Source organism: Amblyomma mixtum, chromosome 8 (genome assembly GCF_055824585.1).
Source record: "Amblyomma mixtum isolate Tamu chromosome 8, ASM5582458v1, whole genome shotgun sequence".
Classification (NCBI taxonomy): domain Eukaryota; kingdom Metazoa; phylum Arthropoda; class Arachnida; order Ixodida; family Ixodidae; genus Amblyomma; species Amblyomma mixtum.
In genome coordinates, this window is record NC_143019.1 from 56539907 (window position 1) to 56557584 (window position 17678).

A 17678-nucleotide genomic window follows, 5' to 3' on the forward strand; every position below is an offset into this window, starting at 1 on the left:
CACATACAAACACGCAAAAAAAAACATAAACAAGATGTCGGTCTTCGGCGAAAGCGCGGCGTAACATCGTACAATGCGCAGGAAACCAGGGTCGGGTTAAATTTCAGAGGTTGATAAACAGGAGCGTTTAAAAAGCTCATAAGATGCGTCGGGCTTTCCGCAACGCCGCTGGACTCGCTCTTGCGACATTCCTCCTAGCAGCACTGCCGATTGCGATCGCGCAGGAGGGCTTCACGGCGAGACCTACCGCTACCGCGGCGAAGCCACCCTTACCAGCCGCGGCAGCGGCTGTGCCCAGCGGCGGTCGGACGCTCAAGAAGCGTCCCAACCCGTCGCCTTCGCTCGCGGGACCAATCTCGGCGGCGGCGAGGGACGCGTTGGAAAATTTCCAGGTGAACGAGAACCGCATCATTCGCACCGAGGACTCCCGGCGTATGGGAGCGCGCTACCTGAATGAAACCGAACTGAGCTCCAACCGCGACTGCCTGCTCTGGTGCTGGGAGACTACCAGCTGCAATGTAGCCGTGTTCGAAGAAAAGGTATGCACACTGAAGTGAAGTGAAAGCGTAAGTTTCTTTTGCTCAACGCAGCCACTGCCAGCTGTATATACACATTTATATCAGTGGAGAAATATACAGAGATGTGTCTCCGATAGAGAGAGACTGTACGACACATCGCATTATATACCATTCAGTTCAGATGGTGTATGTGATTTGAGAAAATGAAACCTCACCTGTGAAGGTCCAGAAGACAGCAAATTCTGCTTAGAGTAGAATAAAGACATACTAAATTGAATTTTAACCAAATTAAGTCACGAACAGTCAGCATATAGGCTCATTACAGTTTGCCATTTCTGTTTCTATTTCTGTTTCTAGTTTCATTACACTGTTACAAACATAATGCAGTCAAACTTTCAAGGTCGTTTGACACCAATCTTGATTTCAGGGAATTCTCTTATGATTTATGGTTTATAGGGGCTTAACGTCCCAAAGCGACTTAGGCTATGAGGGATGCCGTAGTAAAGGGCTGCGTAAATTTTGACCACCTGGGGTTCTTTAATGCACACTGACATCTCACAGTTCAGGGGATTCGTGAAACCAATCGAATGCAGGATTAATTTTTTCGTAAACAATTTCGTATACAATACTAATTTCGTAATTAGTATACAAGTGGCATATAGTCATGCAACTTCTCAAATTTTTAGAGAAAAATGACAATACACCAAAAATGTATATATCAGGACGTGTTTCACTGAGGAATGGCTGTAATATGCATTTTTGATATCTCTAATAAATTAGGTGAATACTTAGGATTTTAACTTGAAAAGGGGGTACCAGCGGAAACACAAAGATGTGCACACAGGACAGTGGGGACAGACTTTCTTTGAGTTCAACATGCACCAACTGGCCCAATAGGCAACGTTTTTGTCCCGTACATAGGATTTGGCAGCTGGCAACATTCCATTTGTCAAGGTTTTGAAAAAAATGTAGGAAGCCAAAACAGGGTGTGTTCATTGTGTACTCTTAAAAGATCCACGTGCATATGTACGCATGTGATCATTAGCCTTATAAAATAGATTTACAGCTTAACTGTTAAGTGATGGACTGAATGAAAGCATGTAAACTCAACAAAGAAGGCTTTGTTTTAAATTAACTAGTGCCGCACTAAACGGGGAGCTAGAACAACACCTTTTCGGCCACTTTTCAAATGCAGGGGAAGGGGAGCTGCTACCTGTTCGACTGTGGACCGCCCTCCCACTTCCTGTGTCTGTTCACGGCCCATGCATTCTACACTGTGTCTGTGCTGACCCTGCCCGCACGCAACACCGAGGCCCCGGCCTGGCCCGGCTCCCATCACGAGCAAGAACTGACGCAATTGCGCCAGCCCCACCCCCTCGCCAACGCTGGTCCTGCGAGAGATCCTTCGGCTGCCACGCAGGGGCCCAAACTGGCCACAACCACAAGCAGCCCACGCCAGGCCAGTGGGGGCCAAGCCGAAGGTGACCAAGAAGACTCATCAGACAGTAAGGGTCATGCAGTTGCCGGCAAAGAATTAGCAACATCTAACTACGATATATAAAATTAGAAAATTCCAGTAAGAGAGGGTGTCAGGCAGGAAGGCACAATCTCTAGAGTACTATTCAATGCGTGTTTACGGAAGGTATTTACAAACCTCGAATGAGAATAACGGACGATAAGAGTTAATGGAGAACACGTTTGCAATTTGCTGACGACACTGCCTTGCTAAAGAACTCTCAACAAACTGCAAAGCATGATCGATGAGTAACTTACTGAGCACACAAAAGAAAAATGCCAGCTCACCAGCTAAGAGCTATTCCTTTCCGCACAGAAGATACAGAATACATGACCCTACCCCAGACAGGAGAATTCTCATAAGATTTAGAAGATCGGAGCCATATTTTAATTTTCGTCCATTTTCAACAGCTTAAGATTTTAAAGTATACTAATCAGTTGTGCACAGTTTATATTCTAGGGCAACACAGTGTTGTGGTTTGTTCGTTGTTTCTCTTACCTAAGCTAGGACACTTGTGATATGTATTTTTTTGACATTCATGTTTCAGACGTTACTTTGCTGCTTTCACTAGCCAACTGAAATCTTCCTCTACTTGACCTCCTCATCTTTCCTTTCCTGTTTATCTTTATAATCACCATTTTCCTTCTCAATACAATATTAACCTTGAGGATTAGTAAAATGAAGGAATAAACCACATCATAGGTATTTTACGTGCGTATTTGGCCGCACAGCTAAATAGGTGATACTATATGCCAGGAACGTGCCATGATTGCATAATCATCCACCTCATTGCTGACAAGCATATTACAAATCATGCTCTCATCATGTTAGCAATATTGAAATTATTGAATACGAATCAAATATGAACATGAGGGAAACATTCCTTTGAATATTAAGTCAAATATCAAATATGTGTTCAGTATGAAAAAAAATAAAAAAAAGATAATTGAACGTTGTCCTTATTTTTTCAAAAATATTACAATTAAAAAATTTTATAATATTTAAAAATTCTCAAATATCGATTTGTTGATCAAATGTTTAGGGGAATCCCCCCAAGGTGGAGTAGATTTGTAATAAGGGAGTAATTACTCATTGACATCCACCCGAGCGCAGCCATACGGCTACAAAGGAAAGCTATACAGCTTTCTCAGAAACTTCTGAGAAAGCTGTATAGCTTTCCTTTGTAGCCGTACGGCTGCGCTCGGGTGGATGTCAGTGAGTAATTACTCCCTTATTACAGGGGGATTCCCCTAAACATTTGACCAACACAGTTCCCACTTCGAGTAATTGATCAATTCGCTCTCGCCCTACCATAAGCTTGACGTCCCGGTTAGCTCAATTGGTAGAGCGACTGCTCCGGTGAAGCGGTGGTCCCGGGTTCGAACCCCGGGCCAGGACGAATTTTTCTTTAACTACGAAGTTTCTGAGAAAGCTGTATAGCTTTCCTTTGTAGCCGTATGGCTGCACTTGGGTGGCTGTCAATGAGTAATTACTCCCTTATTATCGATTTGTTGAATCGGATATGAACCAAATAACAAACAAATTCAATTCGTATTGAAATTTCGGATATCCACACACCCCTAATAATAATGTGACTTTGAATGTACTGTGCAGCCCGCCGCTGTCAACACTACCAGTTCCGCTGCCAGAATTCTAGTGAATGCATAGCCGTCTACAACGTCTGCGATGGCATTCCACAGTGCGTGGATGGTAGCGATGAGGCTGAAGATCTCAAGTGCCCTGGAGCTAGTAAGTTTCAGCAGGAGCTCAAGAGCTCCATCTTTACCATCAGCATGAGCGAGCTAAAGACTCATTTACCAATAATGCAGCTTGAGGGTGACTAAAGCCCACATTCACACTATAATGATAAAACCTTACCGGAACACAATTTGTTTTGTTACTATACTGTAGGTCATCATCGGTCACGTTCCACATTAATGCCTGACATGGCCAATTAAAACAAATGTATGCCATTGATGTTACTACATATGCCATTGGTATTACTATATTACCTCATTGTAAACTGCAGAAAACCTCAATTATACCGCGTGTTTCTTATTTATCTGTCCCTGTTACAAAAAATTCTCCTGCGCAATCTACTGGACTATATGGGCTCAAATGCCGACTGCAAGGTAGCTTACAATGGTCTTCGTCTTTCGATAAGTAATTTAACATCTAAACTTGCCTGCATTTTCAGGAATTGGCGAAAAACTGCATTCGGCTACGGCAGAACTTTTTGTCCAGGCGAGCAAAGAAGCCAGTTTGACAGGCTGCGCCATCTGGCGAGCGATGAGGCAACCGATGTCAAGGCTTGGGGCTCACGCCGTGACATCGGTTGCCTCGCCGCTCGCCAGGTGGCGCAGCCTGTCAAACTGGCTTCTTTGCTCGCCTAGACGAAAAGTTCTGCCGCAGCCGAATGCAGTTTTTCGCTGATTCCTGAAAATGCAGGCAAGTTGAGATGTTAAATTACTTATCGAAAGACGAAGACCATCATACGCTACTTTGTAGTCGGCGTTTGAGCCCATATAGTCCAGTACTTTGCGCAGGAGAATTTTTTCTAACACGGACAGATAAATACGGAACAGGCGGTATAGTTAGTGATGTGAAAAAAAAAAAGGATAAAACAAGTAAAGATTACGGTGGCTATCTACAGGGTGTTTCACCTAAGACTTTCTGCAATTTTTAAAAATAAGCTATTTGAATTAGATGCGCACTTTTTCTGGCATAGCATTGTAAGTGGTGTAGTACATCGTAATGCAGCTAAGACGTGCTAACTAGCAGGCTTGTTAACCAATATTTAATAGTTAACTTTTAAACTATTATCGTTGGGCTCCTTAATTATTGAGAGGCATGCAGCCCACCAAAGCTCTGCAGGACTATGAATAAAGTTGTTACCAACCAATGCAGCCCACCGTAAGTAATGTCCATATCTGTTTTTAGAATTTCGAGAACGCGATTATCCTCGGCGCTGTGGCCCAACAAATTTTGGCTATTTCGACGAGTTAGGTTCACTGGAGAGGTTGCTTTGCCTGCAAGCTTCTCAAACCGCATGTACTTTGACGCGATGTAGGCGAAATTTATTGGGCCACAGCGCCGAGGATAATCGCATTCTCGAAATTCTAAAAACGGATATGGACATTACTTACGGTGGGCTGCATGCCTCTCAATAATTAAGGAGCCCAACGGTAATAGTTTAAAAGTTAACTATCAAATATTGGTTAACAAGCCTGCTAGTTAGCACGTCTTAGTTGAATTATGATGTACTACACCACTGACAATGCTATGCCAGAAAAAGCGCGCATCTAATTCAAATAGCTTATTTTTAAAAATTGCAGAAAGTCTTAGGTGAAACACCCTGTATAAAACTCGTATGTTTTGCCACAAGTCACACATACTTAGCGTTGAAAAAGATCCCAACTTTATTTGCAATGTGTTCCTGTTTCCTCTTTGTGGCATATGTGGGTTCTGTGTTTTTTCAACAGAGGTACCTGAGGCCAGCAGTGCTGCTGTGAACACACCAACGACCACTTTGCCGACGACAGCCGAACATGCTAAGTCGGGAAGCACGACCGCAGTAGACAGCGAGCAGCAACAGCAGGACAGGCTGCCTCCAGCAAACTCTCCACAACCCTCCCTTACCGACGACAGCCCCCGACATAGCTCGGCAGTGGACATTGGAGGTCGGTACAGTACAAACCTCACAGCAAAGGCACAAAAATTGGGTGTGTTCTGGATCGGATCCAACACCTATTTTTCAATTTAGAGGGGCAGGAAATGTAAAGCTACACTACAGGCACTAGCTTCACTAATTCGAATGAAACTTGTTGCATTTAAATAAACCGAGTGTAACTCAAGCAACCAGTTAAAGAAAAGTAAATTTATATAGGCCTTCAGTTCTTAGCAGAAACATTCTATAAACTGCAAAATGTGCAAACTATTAACTGCTCTGATCATTCATTTCCTCAAAGAGCTGCAGAGTTGTAAAATTGAAGTCCCAAATTTGTGGGGTTCAGTGGCTCTCAGCAGTTCTCTTTAATATGCTGTCAAACACACCTGCTAAAAGATATGTTTGTGAGACCTGATGTGCCTATGATAAGATGTTTCAGTACTGGCAATATAACTGTACTTATTTCAACAGGTAGCTAACACCATCATGTCCTTTGAGCACGACAATGTGCTCAGCAGACGTGAAAAAAAAATTGCCACCGTCCTGGTTTAAAAATTTGCCACCGCATTTTGTGTGTATACACACAAAATGTAGTGGCAAATTGTTGTACTGGATTGTTGTGGCAGAGAGAGGGACTCTAAGGAATGAGATGTGACCATTTACCCAAATGTTCAAAAAACCTCCGAAGCTGCCCTTTAAATTGCAAAATGTACCTGCTGGTTTGCTGCACCACTTACTGTGTGCCGTAACATCATGTCAAAGAAAAACACAATAAGGCTTTGCCGACCTTTGTGCTTTAATTAGTCTTTTCCAATACACCAGGCCCCTCTGTTTTCTGCCTTAATGTCTGAATTCTTCTGTTACATCAGTCCGGCAGTTGTACTGGGTAGTTTCGCAAACAGTACCCATTGTCTGATATGCCAGTGTTGCCAGACTGTTCTACTGTGTTGTACTGTGTACTCCTCCTCTATGTCTCCGTTCTTTATACTGGTGAAATGTTCCGAAATGAGAATCGCCAACTCAGCCCCGTTTCTGTTTGGTAACGCTCTGTCTCACTGATTGCAGGAAGGATGCCCAAGCCCATGCTGGGTGGCCACAACAGTTTCCCACCATTGCCTCACAACAACAGGCTTCGGTGGGGAGATGAAAGCGGCCGCAACCACCTGCGACCTGAATACAGGGACCCGTACGAAGAACCCTTCACACCAGAACAGGCCAAGTACTATGACTATGGACAGGCCTACCCAGAGAGCTACCGATACTGGATTAACGACCCTGACACGCAGCTCTACCCCATGGTTGCCGACGGTAAGGTCATACCAACAATCCTCATGGTATAGTTTAGTTTATTAGGGTTTATCGTCCCAAAGCAACTCAGGCTATGAGGGACGCTGTAGTGAAGGGCTCTGGAAATTTCAACCACCTGGGGTTCTTTAACATGCACTGACATCACACAGCACACAGGCCTCTAGAATTTCGCCTTCATCGAAATTCAGCCACCGTGGCCGGGATCGAACCCGTGCCTTTCGGGTGAGCAGCCGAGCGCCGTAACCGCTGAGCCACCGCGGCGGGGCCAATCCTCATGGTATGAACTGCAGTTATAGTGGATGAATAAAATTTGAGTGAATGTTTTTTGCACATGAACTTGAGAATACATTGGCAGCAGCAGCATTATGCTAAGAAATCTGCTGGGAGAACTTTAAAACAGCAAATTAATTAGTTAACATAACTCCCTTCTGTGCTTTCCGACAACCCTAGAGCCCAAAGCATTACACTTGCAATTTTCACGAAAGGTGATGAGATTACATTAAAGCGGGTAGCATCTTCAACGGAATGCATTAATCAGTTGATACAGGTCAACTTTAATTCGTCCTTAGCGTCCCTTTAATGCAAACAAGCGAGTTCACCATTCATCCACTCCACCACGATCATCCCTTTAAAGTTAGGCGTTTCACATGCAGAACATTTAACTATGCGCATTCATTCTTACCACGCACAATATCTGACTGGAACACTCTGCCTTCGCATATCGCAACCACCACTGATCCTAATAAATATTTTAATCTTATATCTTCAATAACTACTCCTTAACTCTTTGCATACATTGTCATTTTATTTGTTCATGGCTTCCTTTTTTGCAGGGTATGTTACTAAAATGATTCTTGCATTAGTGTTCTGTTTGTACAGGTGCCGTCAAAAGTAAATGGAAGGCAATATTCACGAAAAAATTTAATCATTGCCCGCTCAATTCATGCATCCTTGAATACATACGTGCAGCCTAATTGTGATTTTGCGAATTGCACTCTGCACCAACAAGCATGGACCATTTTGCTTTAGATTTAAAGAAATTAATTTTTTTTGACAAAGTCGCCTTCCATTTACTTTTGACGGCGAGTGTACAATTTTAATACTGTAGTAATTTTCACTCTTTGCCGCGCTGCCATACTTTTGATTCTTCTGCTTATTTATGTCATGCTAAGTGGTTTATTTGTGGTTTTGTTTTATTTTAATCAATTGGCTGTACCCCTCCCCTATGTAGTACCCTCTCGAGGGCCTTTAGGGGTATTTTGTATAAATAAATAAATAAATAAATTTAGTGCCTCCATTACTGCCCTGCTTTCCTTGTGCAGGCATTATGCAGCCGCAGAACTTCAGAGCGCAGAAGCCAAGGATGAATCTCCAACAGCACCAGTACCAGCAGCAGCAGCAGCAACAGCAGCAGCAAGAGCTTCAGCAGCAGCAGCAACAAAGGCTGCAGCAACAACGCTTCCAACAGCAGCAGTTTCGTCAGCACCAGCTGAAGCAGTTGCAGCACGAGCTGCAGCAGCAGAAGCAGCAAGCATCGCCCGTACAGGACTACCCGCCCAGTCACTGGAAAATGGGCCGTGGGTGAGCCGACAATTTCGTGCACTTGACACAGTAAGCAACTTGCGCCGAGGCTGGCAATCTGCTGAATGCAGTGAGCGTGAAGGTGTATTTATTTACTTATTTTAATAATTCATTTCCAGTAGTTTAAACGCCTAGAAGGGCATGTAGTTTGGAAGTTGTTAGATGCGAAGTTTACATAATGAAAGAAACCACAAACTTCACAAAACAATGTGAAACACTCATGCGATAAAACTTTCCTGCTTTCTAGGAAAGATATCGAGAACATTTTTTTATGCATCAATGCAACACAGCAACTGCACCATATTGCAGGCCTAACTATACGAAAAAATTTGACCACCTGGTCAAAAACTAGGTCAGTGTCAAAATGTTTGCAAAATAAGGGTGTTACTGAAATGTCAGTGAGTATTTTTGGAGCCCTGAAGAAGCCTTCTGTGATGAAAAAAAAAAAAATCAGGAAAGTAGATAGATGGTGTGTGTAGGCCTTTCAAAAAGTGCCCCTGTGCGTCACCATATTGCTTGCCAGAGTGCTAAGGAAATCTGGCACACAACGAAAGCGCTGACGCTATAGATTTCTGCACCTGCTCACAACAGTCCAAATGGCAGGTGTTTTGACATCTGGGCGTGCCCAATGGCAATGTCTCTAACTTCAAAGCGACAGATGCTCAGAACATCTTCGTACTCTATCAAATAGTTTACAGGGGTTTAACGTCACAAAGTGACTCAGGCAATGAAGAATGCCGTACTCTATCAAATGACCCTCAGTACATTTCATACGCACTGAATGAACAGCTTGCCTTTGCCACAACGTCTGGATACCCTGCAGGCCACTGGCTCCTGTAGACCAGGGTGACAACTATGGACCACAGCAGTACCCTCCAACCGTGGCTCCCTACGGCCGACACCTGCACCCTGGCATCGGTGGCCACTTGAACCGACCGCAGGACATGCCCAGCAGCAAGGGTGCAGACCAGGCCCCAGGCCCACAACAGAGCCTTCCACAAGAATCGCAGCCCGACTCACAGATGGAGCCACAGCCCTCGCTGCAGGAGCAGCCAAAGCTCAAGCCACATCCTGTCATGCCGGCAAAGCCAGTCGCGCCAGCCGCAAGCGAAGATGGTGAGGCATGCTCTGTTCGTCAGCTGTTTAAGTGAAACCAGAATCATGTTTTTAGTAGTGCCCCTGTGAAGGATTGCAAGTTCATCTAAAATGTTCGTTGTAGAATATTTTTCTCGGTTTGTAGGCAGAGATGTTTTAAAGGGACACCGAGGAGAAATTGAAGTTGGCTTGTATCAACAGAATACCAGCTCCTGATTACAAAAACGCCACTCACACTGACAACAAAGCTCTTGTAACGTAGAAAAGAGCAAGAACCAAAATACAAGTATCGCCGCCACAGGCCAAACTCGCAAGTACAAGCGTGATGATGTCATAGGACAAAACAGTGTTGCTAGAACCAATGAACACTAAGACACGAGAAGCCACGAATCACTGAGGCGCAGCCAATGCATGCGCAAATCTCCTTGACGTCGCCAGATGGCGCCACGTGCCCGACAGCTACATGTGTGCCTGCAGCATCGGGACCAATCAGCGACTGCTCACCGGCGGTAGGCAGGTTCCCGGTATTCCGCTAACGGTAACAAGGTACACAGTATGCTAAAGGTGTCGATTTGCGAGAACTTCATTGACGACTTCGAGAACGGGATCCATCGTAACGCTGGCAAAACGCCGGTGCAAACGTAAACGAAGCGACGGTAGCGACGGCCGCAATAGCCCATAGATGCCTTCAACGTGCGGCCGGCGGTAGCTTTCTTTTTGGCTGCTGCTTGGCCGCACTGCTGGCCGCAAGAAATCACGGAGTCTGCGTTACGTCATGTGCACGTCATGTTTCACGTCACTTAGTCCTGTGTCACCATAAGAGAGTCCCAAGTTTGAATCAGAGCGGCAGGAAAAACTTTTTCAACTTTGAATCCAAATTTCTTAGAAATAAATGCATCTTTCGCTGCCGGCCAAGTGGCAACAAAGCCATGAAATGCCGAAATATCGGATTTTGCTTTTAAAAAAATATTAATAGAGCTCTCCTCACTGTCCCTTTAAAAATTGCTGCTCAGCTGTGCAAGCTCAGCTAATCTTTACTTGTCAGACAAGATACAAGATGCGTTTGCTTTTGGCAGGTTAACCGCAGTGAAGTACGCTGCATGGGACAGAAATAGGTCAAAATTTATTTTTGTCTTCGTGGCCCAAAATAGCTGCACAATCATCAATCAAAACTAAATTGATCCATTTAAGGAATCACATATCTACAAATTGTCATATCCAGCTTAAATTTCCCCTCGTCATTTCGCCAAAGCAATGGTAAAAAAAAATTCTGAAGATGACCTCAGTAAAAAGATCGATTTCTGTAGCTAATGGACAAATTTTGAAAATGGCGAAATACAGTGAAAAATGTCTGTCAACAGGAGTCCTGCTGAGTCCTGAGGCATTAAGAGTTTGAGCACACTGTTATGCTTCCATCTCAAGAACTGCATGTACAGGTGAAGAACTGCACATGATCCAAAGCCTGTTCTGGAAGCACAAGAACCTCATAGAATTGAGATTAGTGTTAAATAGTGAACTTTGTGACTAAGCCAAGCCAGGATAGTGAACACATGGTGCACATGTTCAAAACAAAGCTGCTTATTAACGTTGGCAAAAGAACATTTTACCATGCATGCGACCTGCAGAAGAGACACAGAAAATGCAATGAACCTAAATGTACTAACTTGCATTTCCAAAATGACAGTGTCCCGAGCCAAGGCTTCACACACACAAAAAAAACGAGTTCAGAAATGGAATGCCAATCATGCTACGACAAGATTTTGCAGGTCTCTACATCTTTGTATTTTGCAACACAAATGCAACCAGCTACATTTTTTATATTTTGCATGAAAGAATATGTTTGTATATGAAGTTTACAACATATACAAACATATGTTTGTATATGTTTGTTGAAAGAATATGAAGTAGCTGCCTATGCTCACAACACAGGCAGCTACTTCAATCTAAACTCAACCATATGGCCAATTTTGCAGAACACAGATTACGAGTCTCACAGACAAATATGAACCAGATTATAAATACATGCAAAAAGCAAACCTGAATAATGTCAGAGATGAGAGCTATTTTATAAGCTAATAGAGGGTGTTTTTAAGCATGCTGCTTCTTTTGCATGAATTATATATTGATACCACTGCACAGGATTCCTCCATACGGTGGTCATGGTACCGCTAGATTAATCAACTTTAATTATTTACTTCTTCGCCCTCTTCAATGACATACTTCCTGAACTGTGAAAAGTAAAGTGTGGTTGAAACACTGCCAGTGCTATTGTTCACTTACGTTTCCATCCCGTCTGTGCACTATTTTTGCTCAGACAGGCGTACCAACCGGACAAACTTGGCACTCTGAATTTGCACTCACTTTTCTCGTTGGCACAGACACATTCTATCAGCCTGTGGTCGAAGTGGCACCCCCAGCACCGGCACCCCATCAAAGTAGTTCAAAGCACCTCACAAAGCATCTGCAGAGTGAGTCTTGCAACAACCTTGCACCAGAAAAGAGAAGACCATTAATGGCATGCCAAACCCAATAAGTGCACAATGGCGATTCTCTTCTTCCTGCAGAGCCCAGTGCAAAACAAGCAAAGGCAGCCGCTGGGTCTGAAGTGCCGCATCATCACAACGACCGACCTGTTCAGTACAGCAGACTCCACGAAGTTGCGAACATGCAGGTGAGTGAGGGAGCAAGATAGCTGGGTTTACTCACTTAAAACAGGCTAAGGCGATTATGTCTCACACACAGAGTTAAAAAGGCTGCCACCGTCTGGAAGACGAAGTAACGAGCGTTAGCTGTTTGGTTTACTAGGATTGATATGAACGAGATGCGAGATGTGCTGTTTTCTAGTTGCGGCCACAGATGGCGCTGTGATCTCAGGGTGGTAGCAGACCCCACGGAATCTCGAAATGTGATGAGTAGTTGCTGCCACAGATGGCGCTGTGATCTCAGGGTGGTAGCAGACCCCACGAAATCTCGAAACGTGATGAGTAGTTGCTGCCACAGATGGCGCTGTGATCTCAGGGTGGTAGCAGACCCCACGAAATCTCAAAGCGTGATGAGTAGTTGGTGCTACAGATGGTGCTGTGATCTCATGGTGGTAGCAGACCGCACGAAACCTCGAAACGCGATGAGTAGTTGCTGCCACAGATGGCGCTGTGATCTCAGGGTGGTAGCAGACCCCACGAAATCTCAAAACGTGATGAGTAGTTGGTGCTACAGATGGTGCTGTGATCTTATGGTGGTAGCAGACCGCACGAAACCTCGAAACGTGATGAGTAGTTGCTGCCACAGATGGCGCTGTGATCTCAGGGTGGTAGCAGAACCCACGAAATCTCAAAACGTGATAAGTAAGAGCTAATGCTCTTAAAAACATGATGTTCTTATGGGTAGACACTTCATCATCATCAGCCTGACTCTACCCACTGCAGGACAAAGGCCTCTCCCATGTCTCTCCATTTAACCCTGTCCTGTGCTAGCTGCAGTCACCCTATCCCTGCAAACCTCTTAATCTCACCTACCCACCTCACCTTCTGCCGCCCCCTGCTACGCTGCCCTTCCCTTACTCACTGTTTAAAAAGTAGGCAGTGGAGCAACTTAAACTACAACAAATGCTGTACTGTATTCTCGTTTGATGCAGCTCAGCAACAGCCTGCTTAGGCACTAAGGTACTGCGGGCATGCTGCGAGCTGAAACATTGCAGCAGAAATCTGTTACTAATCATCACAGTTAGAATATCGAAGCTACCTTAGATGACAAATGAAACTAACTTTATATGCTTGAATGCACACGAGGTCTTCACTTAGCGACACACAAATGTTGTTGAAATTAAGGTTTGTATGGCACAAACAATCATTCCTGTGGTACGGGCCCATGTATCAACATGGCACTGACATTTTCTTGAAGGTGAAGACAGCACCGTCTACACTACAAAAATAATTCTTTGTCAAATTTCTGAACTTTTAAGTCTATTCCAGAAATGCTGGCTTCCCCACAGATGAACGCTGCTGTGTTCTTTTTTTCAGGTCAGCTTCACTCAAGTCGAGCAAGGAGGCCGCGGAGCTGAACCGGAATCGGGCAGTGCAGTCTTGGCACTCACGTTGGGCCTGTGCATCACAGGGCTCCTGCTGGTTCTGGTCGGATGCCGGCTTCGGCTGGCTCGACACCGGCTAGCACGCCGAGGCGGCCGTTCGTCGCTCGCACATGATGCAGACTATTTGGTTAACGGGATGTACCTCTGACAAACTCGCTTACTCTGAACACGGGAGGCACGTAACGAGGCTGGAACACGCAGCATCCTATTGAGTGTTCATTTCCCGAGGGAAAAAAAAACTGCGGTTTCCATTTAAAGGCGACTATTAATATGAATTGTCTGTTAAAAATGTACACGTCTGGCTAGAGGCGCTACCGTTGCACATATGTCCTGTAGCCACACACAATACTGTCGCAAGTTAAAGGACTTTGCAGAAGGAAACAATGTTTTACTTGTTAGCATCGGACAACCAGGATGTACCTCCATTTTCAATACCCACTTTCACTTTCGTGTTCATAATCAAATGTGAAACTTTGTTCGTGTTGATCACATGCTCAGAGACATCCAGGCACAGCTCCTACAATTAATGCACAAGAACATAAATCTACAAATGAGAAAGGCTTCTGCTAGAATTCAACACACCTGAGATTAATGTAATGAAAAAATCAATAGCTTATCAATGTTCAACAGACCAAGAACAACAAGGGTGGTTTTGATAGAAGTGCACTCAATCACAATACTACATAATACGAAGTTGAAAAAAAAATCAGACATGGCACTGCATTAATTGTGACATCACAAAGCATGGATGTCGTACTTAACTGTGGATGTAGCATTCTTGTTTGTCACAAAAATGACATTGTATGTATTGTAAATCAGCACTCTTTACATATTTACTGCTCCTTAGTGACCCTCAGTTTGATACAAAGGTATGAAATGAGGGTTAAAAGTGGCAACATGGCTGCAGAAGTTGAGTACAGTCAAGTCCACTTATAACAATACTGGCTATAACAATATATCGGATATAACAATGGTCGGTCATGGCACCATCAGCTTTGCCATGTGTTCTATGGTAAAGTAAACTGCTTATAGCAATGCTGTCAAGGCACATTATTGGTTATAACAATCAAATCTGGTAATTGAGTGTCAACCATTACAGAAAAAAAAAAAAAATGCTACAACCACACCAGCAAAACCATGCTTACAACACAAAAGCGTGCGTGTGTGGGTCCGACCAATGGACTAAGCTGGCGCAGCAACGCCACGAAAGCAAAATAGGCAGGCGTCATCGCGTCACGAGAGCTGCTGCATTGCTGCATTGGCTACGCACGCCATGCGTACCCCTAATCAGTCAGTGCAGCACGCGTGCATGCAGCCAGTGCGGTTTTTCTCTTGTCAGCTGTCACCGCACCCTTGGTTCTGCATGCTTCTTGAATTTCCCATAAGGATAGCTTCCAAAAAGCCGACTTGATTCCTGTGACGTGGAGGTGCGCAAAGCTCCCGGTGGCGCAGTGATGGCGGTGCTTTGGTCATCGGTGAACGGTGAACATTGTTCCGGTTCCCTGAAGTTCGATTTAACGAGCTTTTACAGGCATTAGAACAATCAAACCCCTGGTTATTTAGTGTCAATAAATGCTCTGAAGTTTGTCATCCTTTCTTTTTTTTCGGCACAACCCTGTTAAACAATTATTGGTTATAACAATGGTATTTCCATGGCACTTGAATATTGTTATAAGTGGGCTTGACTGTATATACCTCCCCAGCAGTTAACGGCAGGGTTAACAGTCATGAATTATGCTGAAGACAAACGTTAATGAATCATAGTTGTGTCATCAGGTGATGGGGAAAATCCTCGCTTTTTCTACCATGCCAAGAATGAAATCGTCGCAATGATCTCAAAGCAAGAACAAGATCAAAAGATGTTAAGAGAGTCAATATTTGTTAATCTGCAGTGGTGGCTTGGTGTAGACTTTAGACAGTTAATGTGTAGAGAATATTTGTACAGTGAAAGTAGTGTGCAACAACATAGGCTTTTATATGGCAGTCATTTGTTTTATGTCCGCAATGCATGGGAACATAACAGCTTATCAGGGAATAATGCATTAGATGACCGCTAACATCTTCAATCTTAATCAAACACTCAAATGTCTTGAAAAATCATTTTGAACATGGGCACACTAATTACCTCACATCTTTAATGCAAAAAAGTAAAACGATAACAACAAAATAAAAACTTTGCACATCTACAACCTCAAATCTGAACTCTGTAACCAAAATTCTTGCACCGCCGCAGTGGCTCAGTGGTTACGGCGCTCGGCTGCTGACCCGAAAGACGCGGGTTTGATCCCGGCCACAGCGGTCGAATTTCGATGGAGGCGAAATTATAGAGGCCCGTATACTGCACGATGTCAGTGCATGTTAAAGAACCGCAGGTGGTCGGAATTTCCGGAGCCCTTCACTACGGCATCTCTCAGTCTGAGTTGCTTTGGGACGTTAAACACCCATAAACCATAAACCAAACCAAAATTCTTGCAAGAAAAATAACAGCCAACTGCTAGCATTATGACTCTAAAAGTGCAGGTTTGTAGACATGTACCACAGCAAGGTAGCCTGTGGTCTGGGAGAGAAGACTGTCAATCCGAGCCGTAGCTGTAGCCAAGTAAAGGCTAATGTCAGTGCAGCTTTGCCTTGATTCTGATGCATATTGCTTGCTTTTGCAACTTTGGATGTACATTCTCTGCGGGTTCTCAACAGCATTACAAGCAGCTGTCCTCATGTTCTTATGATGAAATAAAAATTTTCAAAAAATGTACTCCGTGTTCCACATGATGTGCCTTTGCATAGGTTTGCATTTTATTGGTGTGTACACAATCATGCTGAACTGAGATATTTGTGGGACAACTGAGTATGTGCAAAAAGTGATTTCGTACTTGAAAAAAATATGTTGAATATTTTGTTTGAACAGTTCTTGAATCAAAGAGAGTATCTCGTATCAACAATCACCAACGTGCAAGCAGAAAAACACAAGTTGGAATTAATCACATTCAGAAAATGGGCTAGCCAGTAATCCAACTAAAACTCAATATGAAAAACAAACTGTATGAATATTGCTGTTTCTCCTTTCACGGTGCATAAAATGTATTTGCTTTTTTGCAGATACATATTATTAAATAAGCTGTCATGAAATTTAGCTTCGCAATATTTTTCTTCCCTAAACCAAACAACATCGTTATTACTGTGCGTCTCCACTGCACATTAATAAAGAACAAAGAAAGTGCAGCAAATACATTAGATAAGAAAAATCTCTGCAAAAGTGCTTTGTCACATAAAAACAAAAGTTGCAAATGATGGAACTCTTGATATGCCCCAGTTGTCATGTCATAAGCACAAGTTTTCTTTTTTTTACATATAAACACAGGTGCGTCTTTAAGCACTTTCAGATTGTAAAGTTTCTTTGAGCGTCTGATTGAAAATGCTTAAACATTTGCATAAGCTTAGAGAAAACAAACTCTTTTAACACATGAACATGCAATTTGCTACTGAATATAACAGTTATATATTCATATAAAACCAGGCATAAATTCAAAGAACAAGTAACTGAGAGGTATATAAATAAATTAAATACATCAGGTGTTCTCTGGTGAACACCTCACATAGAATAAATATATAGTATACATAGAAATTTTTTCTTTACTGCTAGATGGATTATCAGAATTGCAGTGGTCTGAAACCTTAGTTCTAAGTTTTTCTGCATTCTGGCACGACTCAAATGTGGCAGCAATGATCAGGAATTTTAACCAAAAACTTGCATTTAGCAGTGCATTGCGACCGCCACCTAGCTACTGCAGCAGTTTGAAATAATATACACTAGAGCAATTCATTCCACGAAATACCCAGCACATTTGACAACCCCTCATATTTGGGGCATTTTTACATTCATGCAGAGAGGAATGACCGAAGATGTAG

At 43.4% G+C, this 17678-nt stretch overlaps 1 protein-coding gene across 2 annotated transcripts; it reads left to right on the forward strand.

The window, feature by feature from the left end:
• The first annotated feature begins 16 nt into the window (after window positions 1–16).
• LOC149332543 (uncharacterized) lies at window positions 17–16222 on the forward strand. 2 transcript variants are annotated; one of them, XM_089558150.1, is made up of 10 exons: window positions 17–539; window positions 1714–2023; window positions 3649–3783; window positions 5517–5714; window positions 6767–7009; window positions 8332–8590; window positions 9414–9706; window positions 12064–12153; window positions 12250–12356; window positions 13705–16222. In XM_089558150.1, the coding sequence occupies exons 1-10, from the start codon at window positions 144–146 to the stop codon at window positions 13918–13920; spliced, it is 2247 nt and encodes a 748-aa protein (XP_089414276.1). In that variant the 5' UTR covers window positions 17–143; the 3' UTR covers window positions 13921–16222. The 2 variants fall into 2 exon arrangements, with proteins under 2 accessions (XP_089414276.1, XP_089414278.1); XM_089558152.1 differs by lacking the exon at window positions 12064–12153.
• Window positions 16223–17678: the final 1456 nt, after the last annotated feature.

What these genes read in the sequence shown, in the direction of transcription:
- LOC149332543 (XM_089558150.1), top strand. Translation starts at nt 144, where the DNA reads ATGCGTCGGGCTTTCCGCAACGCCGCTGGACTCGCTCTTGCGACATTC. An exon ending in CCAAGAAGACTCATCAGACA is followed by an intron (nt 2,024 to 3,648) that starts GTAAGGGTCATG and finishes TGTACTGTGCAG; the next exon opens with CCCGCCGCTGTCAACACTAC. An exon ending in TCTCAAGTGCCCTGGAGCTA is followed by an intron (nt 3,784 to 5,516) that starts GTAAGTTTCAGC and finishes TTTTTTCAACAG; the next exon opens with AGGTACCTGAGGCCAGCAGT.